This window comes from Gymnoscopelus braueri, assembly GCF_963280865.1.
Source record: "Gymnoscopelus braueri genome assembly, chromosome: 6".
NCBI lineage: Eukaryota > Metazoa > Chordata > Actinopteri > Myctophiformes > Myctophidae > Gymnoscopelus > Gymnoscopelus braueri.
Window position 1 is genome coordinate 19,386,723 of NC_137607.1, and position 15,093 is coordinate 19,401,815.

Below are 15,093 nucleotides of genomic sequence, written 5' to 3' on the forward strand. Positions count from 1 at the left end.
CTAGTCTACACAATGGCATTGGTGGAAAGTAACTAAGTACATTTACTTAAGTACTGTACTTAAGAACAATTTTGAAGTATTTGTACTTTACTTGGGTATTTCCAATTTCCAATACTTTCACTTCTACTCCACTACATCTCGGAGGCAAATATTGTACTTTTACTCCAATTATTTGAAAACTTTAGTTACTAGTTACTTTGCAGATATAAATCATTACGTTATAAAACATACATTAACCACTTTAGTCCTATTTTATACGTAGGCTATTTGAAAATAGCCGATCTACAAGCTCACAACACGTCACATCGCGACACGTTGGGAGCTTGTAGATCTGCCATTTTCAAACATTTTAGTACTTTTTTGGTACTTTAAGTACATTTTGTTACCAATACTTTTGTACTTTTACTCAAGTAAATTTTGAATTCCAGACTTCTACTTGTAACGGAGTACTTCTATATTGCAGTATTGATACTTTTACTTACTGTAAGTTAAACATTTGAGTACTTTTTCCACCACACAATGGCTTTGTTGTATGCACAATGGCTTTGTTGTAATGTCAAATGCTGAACATGGCCTGTTCATACATGATAAGGCTAAGCATAGTATACTCCAGTAGTTGATAGACTACACTGGAGCACAAAAGCTCTGTAGTCATAATACGAGAGCCTATAGCTGTGCTGTACTGTAATGCATAGTGTATAATGTAGATAATGGCTCATGGGGTAAGCTGTTTATGCATCCATTGTTGTTATGTTATCATGTATAATTATTATTATCATGAATTCTTATTAACATTACTATTACAATTAGAATCAATTCATTGTCACTTCCATAATACACACTCAGCATACATGGTGGCAAAATACAGTTCTCCGTAACTCATAGTGCTTGTCACGTTAAAAGCGACTGACACATTTAAAAAGAGCCAAATGCAAATATTATGTTTACATACGTTTACAAACTCAACTCTACCAAAGTAGTCCTGACAAAACTAGAATTCGATTTTTGTTCCTGAGCGTCCCTATTCTGGGGATGTCATAGTAGGCGAAAATAGGCGAACATTTGGCAACAATTGCATATTACAAGTTCCTGACGTGTTTGGTGTAGAGGGAAAAAGGGGGGAACAAGTATAGACCTCTGTGGGACCCCAGTCCACTCAACAAAGTATATGTGTCACATAGTAGTAGGTACAGTAGTAGACCAAAAGTGTGTGCCAAAAGTGCGTACTGTATATAGACCACAGTCCGTAGTGCACAAAAGCAAGATTAGAATATAAAACACATACATTATGATATAATTTTTAAAATAAAAAACACAATAGCAAAATTAAAGAGAAACTACACAAACGTTCTTTCGGAGTCTGACCGCAACAAGGAGGAGGAGACTCACATCCTGATTGTGGAAGGTTTCCTGCTTTACACCTTTGATCGACGTGCTGAACCAGCGTTATTTCATTTCCATTCCATACGAAGAATGCAAAAAGAGGTGGTGCTCAAGAAACTACACGGTCCCAGACCCACCTGGTCTGTTTGATCGACATGTCTGGCCCATGTACGTCAAACACAAGAACATAATTTTTTTTAAAGGCGGTAATTAAAAGTACATTTTTTTTTTTACATTATTGGACTTTCAAAAACAGACAGTTGGCCTCAGACTGACCTAAAAGCCCAAGAGAACAGGTGGGTCTTTAGGTTACATTTAAATGTGTCAATGGTAGTTATTCCAGAGGTTAGGGGCAGCAACAGAGAAGGCCCTGTCCCCTTGGGTTTTGACACATGTTTGGGGAACTGAAAGGGGCTATTGAGTGGATGACCTATGTAACCATGGGGTCAGGAAGGGTATATATGGTTTAACCCATTAAGATTTCTTTGGCTATCTACAAGCTCATAGCGCGGCACTCGGTGCCGTGCTATGAGCTTGTAGATCTGCTATTTTAAAAAGATCTAGATTTTTTGGGAAAATCTTTGTGTATATTTTTTTAAAGTGAACATTTGTAACTCAAAATCTTTGCTTCTGGGCGGTCCCTGGAACAAAACCTTTTGAGATGGGGTCCTTGACATAATTTTGGGGGTCCTTGACATGAAAAAGTTTGAGAACCACTGATATAGCCACATAAGTTTTTTTTTTAAACGGTTAGGATTTAGACACTTGTAGAATTGGCCAAATTGCACACATGTTCACGATTTTTCTAAAAAATAGCAGATCTACGAGCTCTGAGCTTGAAAAAATCTTAAAATGACACAGATGCGTTCCCGGTCTAAATGGGTTAAGTGGTTAAATACGGCCGTCCTGGTGAGGTGCCAGAGCATTGTTGGGGGAGCCGTGGAGAAACACAAGGAGTACTTTAGGTTTCTATCTATTACTCAGTGGTGTAAAGTAACTAAGTACATTTACTCAAGTACTGTACTTAAGTAAAATTTTGAGGTACTTTTACTTTACTGGAGTATTTCCAATTGTCTATACTTTTACTTCTACTCCACTACATCTCAGAGGCAAATATTGTACTTTTACTCCACTACAATTATTTGAAAACTTTAGTTACTTTGCGATATAAATTATTACAAAACATACATTAACCACTTTATCCCTATTTTATACCTATCTACAAGGTGTCGCATCGCGACGCGTTGTGAGCTTGTAGATCTGCTATTTTCAAACATTTTAGTACTTTTACTTTTGGTACTTTAAGTACATTTTGATGCCAATACTTTTGTACTTTTACTCAAGTAACATTTTTAACACAGGCCTTCTACTTGTAACAGAGTACTTCTACATTGTGGTATTGATACTTCTACTTAAGTAAAACATTTCAGTACTTTTTCCACCACTGCGTATTACTTGAATGATTGATTGATTGATTGATTGATTGAATACTTAAATAGCAGTGAAAACAGTATGGCAGTGCAGTTACAGTGTGTTCCGGCTAGAGTCTTCAGTGCGGTCCTGTTCATAAACGAGGAGATCCTGCCCAATAATCGTGTTCTGCAGGTTGACTTTCATGATCACCTTTGATGCAAATTTTCACCGGAAAGTTTTTTATCCAAAATATAAGCCAGATAGTAATAAACCTCGGAGCACAGGTCTCCGCCAGGTCTGGTACGTTATTGTGGCCTCCTGGTGGCGCTATAATAGGCCAATGTGAAAAGGGTGCCATTTCTTCTTAGGCCTTTCACTGCAATCGGACACTGCATTCATGATTTGAGGCATTTTGTTCCAAAAAAGTGTTTTGCTAAATTAAACCTGCTGGTGGCGATATAACAGTCCAATGTGAAAAGGGTGGCATTTCTTCCTCGGCCTAGTGGGAATATGCGTGTGAAATTTCAGGGAAATCGCACGCTGCGTTCATGATTTGAGGCATTTTGTTCAAAACGGACCAATCCTGCAAACTTTGGAAGCAAACCTTAGGCCAATGAGGATGGAATCTGGAATTTGGATCTGGATTGGACAGATCCGGGTTGATCACCTGACTATAGAGATACTGTGTACCGTTTTGCATGACGGTTGGATAAAATAATTATGTAGGAGTAATATAAAAAAAAGGGTTTTGCACAAATCGGCCTCCTGGTGGCGCTATAACAGGCCCATGTGAAAAATTGGGGCCAGAGGTTCTGAATTGGCATCCAGGGAGTGTGTGTGCACAGTGTGGTTTAAACAGTCAAAGTCGTGTGTGTGTGTGTGTGTGTGTGTGTGTGTGTGTGTGTGTGTGTGTGTGTGTGTGTGTGTGTGTGTGTGTGTGTGTGTGTGTGTGTGTGTGTGTGTGTGTGTGTGTGTGTGTGTGTGTGTGTGTGTGTGTGGGGGGGGGGGGGGGCTTGCAATAGTTCAGTAGTGTCATATAGCTCCACCCCTTGCCAGACTAATGTGAGAGAAACCAGGAAACAGAGGTTGTTGTTCTGTCTCTCCTCACTGACGACGCACAGAGACGGACGCTAAGTTTCATGTTCAGATCAAACACAACTTCCCTTGAGAGAGGACAGGCTGTCTTTCTACGGCTACAGGAGGAATACTGACCCAGACCACTTGAACCTGCTGCTGACTCTGCTGGACTATAACAAGAACCACGATTCAAAGTGAAAGTAAACTTCAGGGAACATTCCAGAGGAGGGAGTGTTACCACCATTGACTGGCTGATTTCCTGGCTTGAACAGAGTGTTTGTAGCTTCACTCAGAGACCAAATGGCTTCCAAGTCGTCTCGCCCCGAAGAGGATTATTGCTGTCCTGTGTGTTGTGACATCTTTAAAGATCCTGTTATCCTGTCCTGTAGCCACAGCTTCTGTAAAGACTGTCTGCAGGAATGGTGGAGAGAGAAGGTAATGAAGGAATGTCCAGTTTGTAAGGAGAGACATTCAGTGGATCCACCCAGAAACCTGGCTCTGAAGAACCTGTGTGAGGCCTTCATACAGGAGAGACATCAGAGAGCTTCAACAGGGTCTGAGGTTCTCTGCAGTCTGCATGCTGAGAAACTCAAACTGTTCTGTCTGGAATGTCAACAGCCAGTTTGTCTTGTGTGTCGAGATTCTAAAAAACACACCAAACACAGTATCACACCCATCGATGAAGCTGCACTTGATCACAAGGAGGACGTCCGGAAATCACTGAAGCCTTTACAGGAGAAACTGGAGGTCTTTAATAAAGTTAAAACAAACTATGATCAAACGGCAGCACACATTCAGTTCCAGACTCGGCACACAGAGACTCAGATTAAGGAACAGTTTAAGAATATGCGTCAGTTTCTTCAAGAGGAAGAGGATGCTAGGATTGCTACACTGTGGGAGGAAGAGCAGCAGAAGAGTCAGATGATGGAGGAGAAGATTGAGGGTCTGAACAGAGACATCTCAACTCTTTCAAACACAATCAGAGCCATAGGGGAGGAGCTGAGAGCTGAACACCTCTCATTCCTGCAGAAATTCAAGACCACAATGGAAAGAGTCCAGTTCACACTGCAGGACCCACAGCCGGTCTCAGGAGCACTGATAGATGTGACCAAACACCTGAGTAACCTGACCTTCAGAGTCTGGGACAAGATGAAGGACATTGTCTCCTACACTCCTGTCATTCTGGACCCCAACACTGCCCATCCAGACTACATCCTGTCTGATGATCTGACCAGTGTGAGACGTGGAGAGAAACAGCAGCTTCCTGACAACCCAGAGAGGTTTGACCACTTTGGCTTAATGCTGGGTTCTAAGGGCTTTAACTCAGGGACTCACAGCTGGGATGTTGAGGTTGGAGACAATACATACTGGGTGGTAGGTGTGTTAGCAGAGTCTTTCCAGAGGAAGGGAAACGAGGGGGGTCAATTCTGGAGAATAGGGTTAGATAAAGGTAAATACATAGCACGCTCCTCACCAGGGTCAGACACTGTTCTCCCAGTGAAGCAGAAACTTCAGAGGATCAGAGTCCAGCTGGACTGGAACGGTGGAAAGCTGTCCTTCTCTGATCTTGACAGTAACACACACCTACACACCTTCACATGCACTTTCACTGACACACTCTTTCCATACATTCACACTGGTCAGATTGGTGACACTCTGAAGATGTTACCAGGGAAGGTCAGTGTAACACTGGAACAATGTATTTAGACATGATGATGATGAAGACAAACTATGGAGTCTTTAAAGAGTAACACCTGTTGATTTTAGATTCCATATTATTATGATGTAGTCAAGGATGGTCAACATGAACAAGTGTCTCTCTGATCTGTGATGTCATCATCATCTACACCAGTGATTCTCAAGATGTGGGCCATGAGGATTTTATTGATAATATAACTTTAACATAAAAGAAAACAATGTAAAACAAAATAAGTCATGTCATGTTTTCTTTTAAACCTTGAAAAATGAGTTTTCATTGTGATACTGATATATTTAAATTAACGTATATTACGTTAGTTCCGCTGATCCAAGCTGCAACACAATCGATTGATTGATCATTAAAATGCTCTGAAAACACTGCCCACCCATCTGACCACTGAAAATGCAAGCTTCCCCCATAGATGGGTTGTTGAGAACCACTGATCTACACAGTAAAAACAAGTGTTAATTTAACTCTGAGTGTAAAATGGAACCAAATGGACCCTATGATCCATAACATGACATGAATATAATCTACACAATCCGAGTGTGAATTTAACTTTGAAGAGTGTACAAAATGGAACCTAATGGACCTGTAATAGTAATAATGATGGGGAGTCGGGGTACTTTACTATAATAATATGATTCTTTTACTTCAGTACTTCTACACAGTTTACTCATAAAATATAGAATCACCACATTGGATACATCTCAAAAGCATTTTAATTCAGTATCTTTTCTTTGGGTAATTATTACATGATTTATTGTATTATATTGTGCTGTTTTCTAGTTTCTAAGTAAGTGATTTTAACATTAGATTGTATACTAGTTTACATTTGTTGATCTCTCTGTGTGTCCTGATTCCTGTAACATGAATCCTCTGATTGACTATCTTGTCCCTACTATTAGGACACCGCTGTGTTTTTACTCTTCATGGCAGACTGAGGATGTTTTTTTAAACCGAAACATGTATCTGTTCCCACTTTACTCCCTGTTTTCTAAAACTTTGTATCTTTTGTCTCAATCGATCATTAAAGAAGAATATTTTTGCCATCTGCCAAAGCTCTGTGGACATTCACTTTGTTATGTTGGTGTGTGAGTGTTCCTTTAGTCTTCTTACTGTGTTGAGTGACAGGAAGCTGATGGTAGAAAGACATACTGTTATAGTCTTTTAGTATTATATATGAAGTTTACCACTTTTTGAATGTATTAGTAGAGAGCTGGGTAAGAGGCCTTGTCAGATACAGGGTGACAGAAGGACAGAGTCAGAGGCGGGAAAGTCTGCAGCCTGCTGCAAACTGACACTCTAAACTCTCACCCAGTCAGCTCAGCTAATAGTATACCCATGGAGCTATTTAAAGACTCTTTACAAAATGCATCTACAGTAATGAGAGAAGAGACTGGCCCACGAGGGAAGCATGAAGTGTGACACACACACATGGCAAGACAAGACAGGGTTCCCCTGTCTGACCTAGGATTGCCACATGGACTGGAAAGGTCAAGGCCTCTGAGTCTGGCAACATAGTTGAGCGCGGCGTTGCACACCAAAAATAACTGATCTACAAGGCAAGCTCACAATGTGTCACAGTGTGACAAGTTGTAAGCTTGTAGATCAGCTATTGCCAGTCTATAAATGTAAATAAATAAATACAAAATCAGGCAAAAGTGCAATTTTTAGGCAATACATACGGTACACATGTACAGTAGGCTATGTTATTACAATTAATTACATTTTAAGGTGGTGTTCTTATTTGCCATTTACCATTTTACTGTGTTCCAAGCTAGTTTCAGTGCACTTCTATCAACAGAAAGAGCAAATACTTTTCGAAAGTGATATTTACATATAAAGTAGGTAGTATACTGTACTGACATAGTAGTGAATATGAATGTTTGTTCAGTAGCAGAACACAAGACAGCATTGAGCACCTCCAGTTAACTGCACAAAACATATGGAAGCTCATGTCTTAGTCCCCCGTTGTTATCTTAACCCATTTAGACCGGGATATAATCGGTGTAATTTTTTGATTTATTTGGCTATTTACAAATTGCAGATCTACAAGCTCGTAGCGCGGCACCGAGTGCCGCGCTACGAGCTTGTAGATCTGCAATTTTTTGAAAAATCTTGAAAATTTGTGCAAATCTTTGAATATTTATATATATTTTTAAAGCGAACATTTGTAACTCAAATCTTTGCTTCTGGGGGGTCCCTGGAACAACATATTTTGAGATGGGGGTCCGCGGCCAAATACATATCATTTTGGGGGTCCTTGACATGGAAAAGGTTTGAGAACCACTGATATAGAAACATACGTTTTTTTTCAAAGAACTGCTAGGATTTAGAAGACGTTTGTAGAATCTCCAGAAGTAAAAATGTTAGTTAAAAATGTTCGCTTTAAAAAACATATATATATTCAAAGATTTGCAAAAAACTATCACGATTTACAAGCTCACAGCGTGACACTTGGTGCCACGCTGTGAGCTTGTATATCTGCTATTTTGAATAGCCAAAGAAATCTTAAAATGACACAGATGCGTTCCCGGTCTTAATGGATTAAAACGGAAACTTTTGAAGCCCAGTGCCAAGCACGTATACTCCGCTCAGCGCTGTCAACAGCATGTCCTTCCCATTGAAAACAAGGAGAAAGGCAGTAAAAGGGGTCCCTCGTGGACATAATACCGCCTCACAGCAGATGCAAACAACGGCTCATCATTTTCTGCTTCCCAAAATTGGTTTGGACCAGTGATGCGTGGGTTGGCTCTGACATCACCGAGACACCCACGGCGTAAACATTTCAACAAACAACCGTGATACTAACACACCAAGATGAAGATCATGGACCGAAACCCCCTTTTTTTCAAACTAATTTGAAAATAGGGCTTTAACCCATTAAGACCGGGGGGAAAAAAGGTGTAACTTTTTAGATTTGTGCAAATCTTTGAATATGTATTTTTTTAAGCGAACATTTTGTAACTCAAATCTTTGCTTCTTGGGATCCCTGGAACAAAAATATTTTACAATATGTAAAAAAATATATATATTCAAAGATTTGCACACATTTTAGAGCTTGTATAGCTTGTATATCTACTATTTTTTAATAGATAAAGCAATTTTAAAATGACAGAGATGCGTTCCCGGATTGAATGGGTTAAGTCATTAAACCAGAAATGAGAACTATGCAATTTCGGTAAAAGACATGGAGCACTTTTTAGGAATTTGTATGATCCCCTTGACTGGCATTTGTATGATCCCCTTGACTGGCATCCACCCCCAATTTCTCTCTCTCTTTCTTTCTTTCTTTCTTTTCTTCTTTTTTCCTAACCTGAATCCAACTAGATTTCATAAGTAAGGGTCCTAAGTCGACCAGCACATGACTAATTTTGGACAATCAGAGCTGAGGTAAGCGCCAAATTCTCATTACGGAGAAGTGAAGTCATCCAATTTCAGCTGGCCTCTGATCAATCGGAGCACCTTGTTCTGCCACTGTAGCTCACTCTCAGCTATAAGCTATAAATATAGCCCCACATAGAGCAAAAACCTATTATAATCCCCAGGTAGTATTATTTATTATGTATATGTATGTACTGTATACAAATTTGTACACGCAAACAACCTCACAGACATGTGCCCAAATGCTTAACCAAACACTCGTTTTCTCACTCAGTCACTCACTCACTTGCCACCCCATACACACACACACACACACACACACACACACACACACACACACACACACACACACACACACACACACACACACACACACACACACACACACACACACACACACAGAGGAGGGGATAAACAGAAAGAAAGGCTGCTGATAATGCAGATTGACCACTTAATCCCCACTGGTCTGTCACCAAGCAACAGAGGTGGCCTGGGATCAATACCCTTATTACCTGATAGAAGGAGAGAGAAGGAGGGAGGGGGGGCGAGAGAGAGAGAGAGAGGAGGGGGGGAGAGAAAGAGAGGGAGAGGGAGAGAGAGAGAGAGAGAGAGGGGAGAGGGAGGGAGAGGGAGAGAGACACACACAGAGAGAGAGAGAGAGGGAGAGAGAGAGAGGGTGAGAGCAATATGCCCAAGGCCAACATGGTGTATCTCATAGATAATAACCCTGGTGGCCATCTGACAGCTGTCTGGATAAAAAATATGACAGCGAGCAGAAGAAAAGCGACGGGGAGGGAGACAGCCAAACCAGGGAGGGAGACAGGGAAGCAGGCGGACATGAAGACAGACAGACAGCCTACCACACCACAGGGTCAGACAGACTGGTACAACATGTCCAGAAGCAGGGAGCTGGAGAGAGCAGAGAAACATGGAGACACATACAGAAGAGGGAGAGGACAGGAGAACCCTGGCCTGTCCTCTTCTAAATCCTAACAGTTTTCTGATAAGAAAACGTATGTGTTCAAAACCTTTTCATGTCAAGGACCCCCAAAATGTTATGTATTTGGCCACGGACCCCCATCTCAAAATGTTTTGTTCCAGGGGCCCCCCAGAAGCAAGGATTTGAGTTACAAATGTTTGCTTTAAAAATACATATATTCAAAGATTAGCAAAAATGTTCAAGATTTTTCAAAAATAGCAGATCTACAAGCTCCGTGCCACACTCTGAGAAGATCTGCTATTTTTGAGTAGCCAAAGTATAAAATAATGGTTAAAGTGGTTAAAATCTAAAATGGCAGAATCTTTACCGGTCTTAATGGGTTAAACAGCCGAGATGCTGACTTAACACAATAAGAGGCACGACACTCACTCCATGAAAAAAATATAAATAACTATCTAAGATAAGCTCTATTGATCTCTCGAGGAAAATTCAGGTGTCATAACAGCAACAGCAGTGGGAATGAAAAACACCAGAGAGATAAGAGCATGAGTCTAGAACTGAAGCTATAGGATGAATAAAGAATAAAATAAAAACGAAGAACTCTGAGCTGATGTCGTAAATGTCCCTATAGCTGCACTGGATCTATGTTGAATGAGTGAATATAGGGACAGTCTATCGATAAACACAAATCTATTGCTATCTATCACCAGTGAATAAGGTATATGAATCAATATACAATATGTACTGTACACTCTATCAACGCTGAGAATATGAATGAATATTATGTACAGTGTATAGAGTACAGAGGTCCTGACGTCACTCGTTCATCCCCTGGGTCAATCATTTCTCTATGGAGATTAACATTGGGTCGTCTTAGAATCGTCTCTGAATCGTTTATGACACTCACTCATATTTGATACAGTCTGTATCTGGCGAAAATTCAACTAATTCGGCGGAAGTAACATTAGCGTTTTCTCACCATCATATCCATAAGAGTCAATCTGCCGGGATCATTTATTTATTTTTGGAACACAGTTCTTATTTGACGCGATACTAAACACGTCTATGAGAATTCAGAATGGGGGGGGGACCACGACACATAGACTTCGGTGCTCTATCAACAATGAATATTGGGGCTGTATCCTCAAGAGGTAGAGCGGCTGTCTGAGAGGTGGGAGGTTCCTGGTTAGAATTGTAAATATTCCCCCCCAAAAAAACATTTTCAAAAACATGTTTTCGCTATTCGTAGTATGATGAAGTATGTAGGGTAAATATAGGTTAAAATATCCAATGAGGGATTTTTTTTTTTTTTTTAAGCCTGGTAATTAAAATATACTTGAGTAAAAGTACAAAAGTATCGGCATCAAAATACCAAAAGTAAAAGCACTCATTATGCAGTATGTCCCGGTTCACAAGGTATCATTATATATAAAATGTATTAAAATCCAACAATAGCAGATCTACAAGCTCACAAGCTTGTAGATCTGCTATTTAACAAATTGACAACATTTTAATTGGGTTGAAGTGGTTAATGTATGTTTTGTTATCAAATCTACTAACTAAAGTTTTCAAATAATTGTAGTGCCGTAAAAAGTAGAATATTTGCCTCTGAGATGTGGTCGAGTGGAAGTAAAAGTATTGAACATCGGAAATACTCAAGTAAAGTAAAAGTACCTCAAAATTGTACTTAAGTCAGTACTTGAATGAATGTACTTAGTTACTTTCCACCACTGGATAGCAGTAATAAGTGAAACGAAGGCAGGGACACAGACGACTGGCCTCAGAGCAAACTGACAGACACATTGTCTTTGATGTCATATAAAAGCACACCCTGCAAGCGGGCTGGGCTGGGCTGGGCCGGGCCAGGGGAATGGAAGGCTCTGCAATCTGCATTCATTGTTGTTTTACTAGTGTCAGCACTCTGCATGCGCAAACACACACACTGAAGCATGAACACACACACACACACAAGCACGCGCGCGCGTACGTGCACATGCGCACACCCACACATATTTACAAAGAGCAAAAGCCATATGATATATCACTGTGTAGTGTGTACACACGCACGCATGCACGGGCGTGCGCGCGCGCACACACACACACACACACACACACACACCACAGGTCTGCGGCTTGGCAAAAAGATGTTAAAAAAAATCTAATGTTTGCATAATAGAAGGTGTGATGAAGAGAGATGGAGGCAAGTGAGAGGGCTAGAAGATAAAATATTTAGACGCTGAGTGTGTCACACTCTCCTCTCTTCTCCACTAACCAACACCAGGACAATAACAGTGGATGGTAAGGGAGCAGAGAGGGAGAGAGAGAGGTTGTAATATTTATTAGGGGTGTTCACCATGCAAGCTTTGTTCTCCATCACTGTGTTAAGTGCACAGGGACTGGAGGAATGGAGGCAACAGAAAGATGACCCCATACGCACGCACGCACGCACACGCACACGCACACGCACACGCACACGCACACACACACTTTTGCATTACTTTGTGAGGACATAAAACATTTAGGACGACCATTTTTACTCATTTTTTTGGGTGCCATTTTTAATCCCAACCCTAAACCCACCGAAAATAAACGATCTGCAAGCTCACAATACTTTGTGAGCTTGTAGATCTGCTGAGGACCAGGACAATTGTAGTCACAATGTCTATTAATCAAATTCCACTATACTTGTGGGGACAATTGGCCTTCACAACTATACATTTAGCTATGTGATTAAACAACAAGCACACACGCACACGCACACACACACACACACACACACACACACACACACACACACACACACACACACACACACACACACACACACACTGATCTCTCCATGAGTAATATCTTGCATCAGACCACATGACCGATCCCCAATTATGAAGAGCGCTCAGGAATTGCATAAGGAATCATCAGGAAATGATCCACTGTGTGTGACTGCAATACAGTACAGTACAATGTTCACAGCCATTAGGAGAGCTAATTAACATCCCCACAGGGCTGCTTGTCATGTAATTTAACCACATGAACGCAAGCATCCCTATTAAAACATTACCAATCAAGCTCACAACGTGTCGTAATGTAATGTTTATGAACAGCTGACATCCGGCTACCATTAGACTGTTGAACAAGGCATGACAACTGCCTGTTACTAGCCTGGCATGGCCAGACTAATATCACTGCGTAGCCGTGTTGATTTTGACAGCAAATTTTGATTTAGTTTTAGTCAGTCTTTTGAATAAAATGTCATTGAGTTTTAGTCATATTTTAGTCATCTGAAATGTTTTAGTTTTTGTCTACTTTTAGTCGACTAAATACCATAAGATTATAGTCGACTAAAAAAATGTATTTTGGCGGTGCCTTGATGGCGTTGTAATACTTGATTGTACACTTGGTTGCATGCTGAAAATAGCCGATCTACAAGCTCACAACGCGTCGCAGCGCAAATAGCTTGTAGATCTGCTATTTTCAGAGCGCAACACCCGAGCGCAACCAAACATACAATTACTTGTCTTTTAGTTCTACTGGATCTCTTCTCCACTAGATCCCTCACTAACATTTTCGTCTAGTTTTTATTTGTTGACGAAATTGTCAGTATATTTAGTCTTAGTTTAAGTCATCATAACTTAGTTTTTATTTAGTTTTCGTCAGTGAAAAAAGGTAGTCGACGAACATTTTTCTTCATAGTTTTAGTCGACGAAATCAACACTGCTGCGTAGATATTAGTCTGGAATCTCTGTGTGGAACCTGCATTTCCAAGGGGCTGATTTAAAAAAAATGCCTCTGGTGATAAACCCGCCCCAAATTTGCATACTGGGCCCTGATTGGTGCCCCACATCTTAGGGGGCAGCGAAATCCAATCGCAACCGAGCGGGGCCAGACCAAATCTGCCGAGGGCAAAACAAAATCTGCTGGCATATATGCGTCTGGTTAGGCTAGCCTTTTACCAGGCTGTCCTTGGACTTTTGTACTTTTTGTGGACTATGTGGTTGAACCTGACGAATCTGAATGTCAATGAAGTACAGACTAGTTCAAGTGGTCAAAGCAACGGCACTGGGAAACGCATGCACGTGCACATTTGCCCTTTCCCTCACACAACTATACCTGCATGTTAGTAGGCAGGCATGCATGTGTGCAAAAGAGAAGCCCATCCTTCAATGAACAGAAATTACAGTGATTTGGGCTGAGAGAGAGAGCGAGAGATAGGGAGATGCTGACCGTGATGTTTCAGAGGCGAAGACGGACAGACAGACAGACAAACAGACAGACAGGCACAGCCCTGTCAGCACTGTTTGACCTGAGGAGAACGGACAGACAGACAAGACAGGCGGATAGAAGGATGGATGGATGGATAGATACACAAATAAAGCAGAGGACATGCATCTAAACGCTGACCTCTGGCACATGCACACACACACACGCACACGCACACGCACACGCACACACACTGACCTCACACACCTTTTCTATTTGTCCTTTTCTCCTACACCTGCACCCATTTATTTTCTCCCCTCGCCCTGTCCCTCTTTCCTCACTGTCTTCCACCTCTCTCCTCTCCTCTCCTCTCCCGTCTCCTCTCCTCTCCTCTCCTCTAGGTTCCTGGGTGTGCCAGGCTACTTGCCAGGCCTGACAACTGATGCTGACATCTCAGCTAACAGCATGCTGACCTTTCCCCTCCCCCCTCTCTCTCGCTCAGTGGTGTAAAGTAACTAAGTACATGTACTCAAGTACTGTACTTAAGAACACGTTTGAGGAATTTTCGGGAGTATTTTGTCCGGAGTATTTTCAATTCAATACTTTTACTTCTACTCCACTATATCTCAGAGGCAACTCCACTACAATTATTTGACAAGTTCAGTTACTAGTTACTTTGTAGATTTTGATTGTTATTACGAAACATACATTAACCACTTCAGCCCTAAATACATTTCGGCCATTTGAAAATAGCCAATCTACAAGCTCGCGACGCATTGTGACATTGTGTGAAAGATTTTTTATACTTTTTATACTTTTTATACATTTGAAAACATCGGGACATTCTGCATAATGAGTACTTTTACTTTTGGTACTTTAAGTACATTTTGATACCAATACTTTTGTACGTTTACTCAAGTAAAGTTCTGAATACCAGACATTTACTTGTAACTGAGCATTTCTGCATTGCAGTATTGATACTTTTACTCAAGTATAA

General features: G+C 40.9%; 1 protein-coding gene across 1 annotated transcript; it reads left to right on the forward strand.

Annotated features, from left to right (window-relative positions):
* Positions 1-3,883: 3,883 nt before the first annotated feature.
* LOC308086733 (E3 ubiquitin-protein ligase TRIM35-like) lies at positions 3,884-6,615 on the forward strand. The gene has a single exon (XM_080430382.1). It carries the CDS (start codon positions 4,174-4,176, stop codon positions 5,578-5,580), a length of 1,407 nt encoding a protein of 468 aa, XP_080286508.1. The 5' UTR covers positions 3,884-4,173; the 3' UTR covers positions 5,581-6,615.
* The last annotated feature ends 8,478 nt before the right edge of the window (positions 6,616-15,093 follow it).

Excerpts from the sequence above, each read along its gene's own strand:
- LOC308086733 (XM_080430382.1), top strand. The coding sequence starts at position 4,174 with ATGGCTTCCAAGTCGTCTCGCCCCGAAGAGGATTATTGCTGTCCTGTG.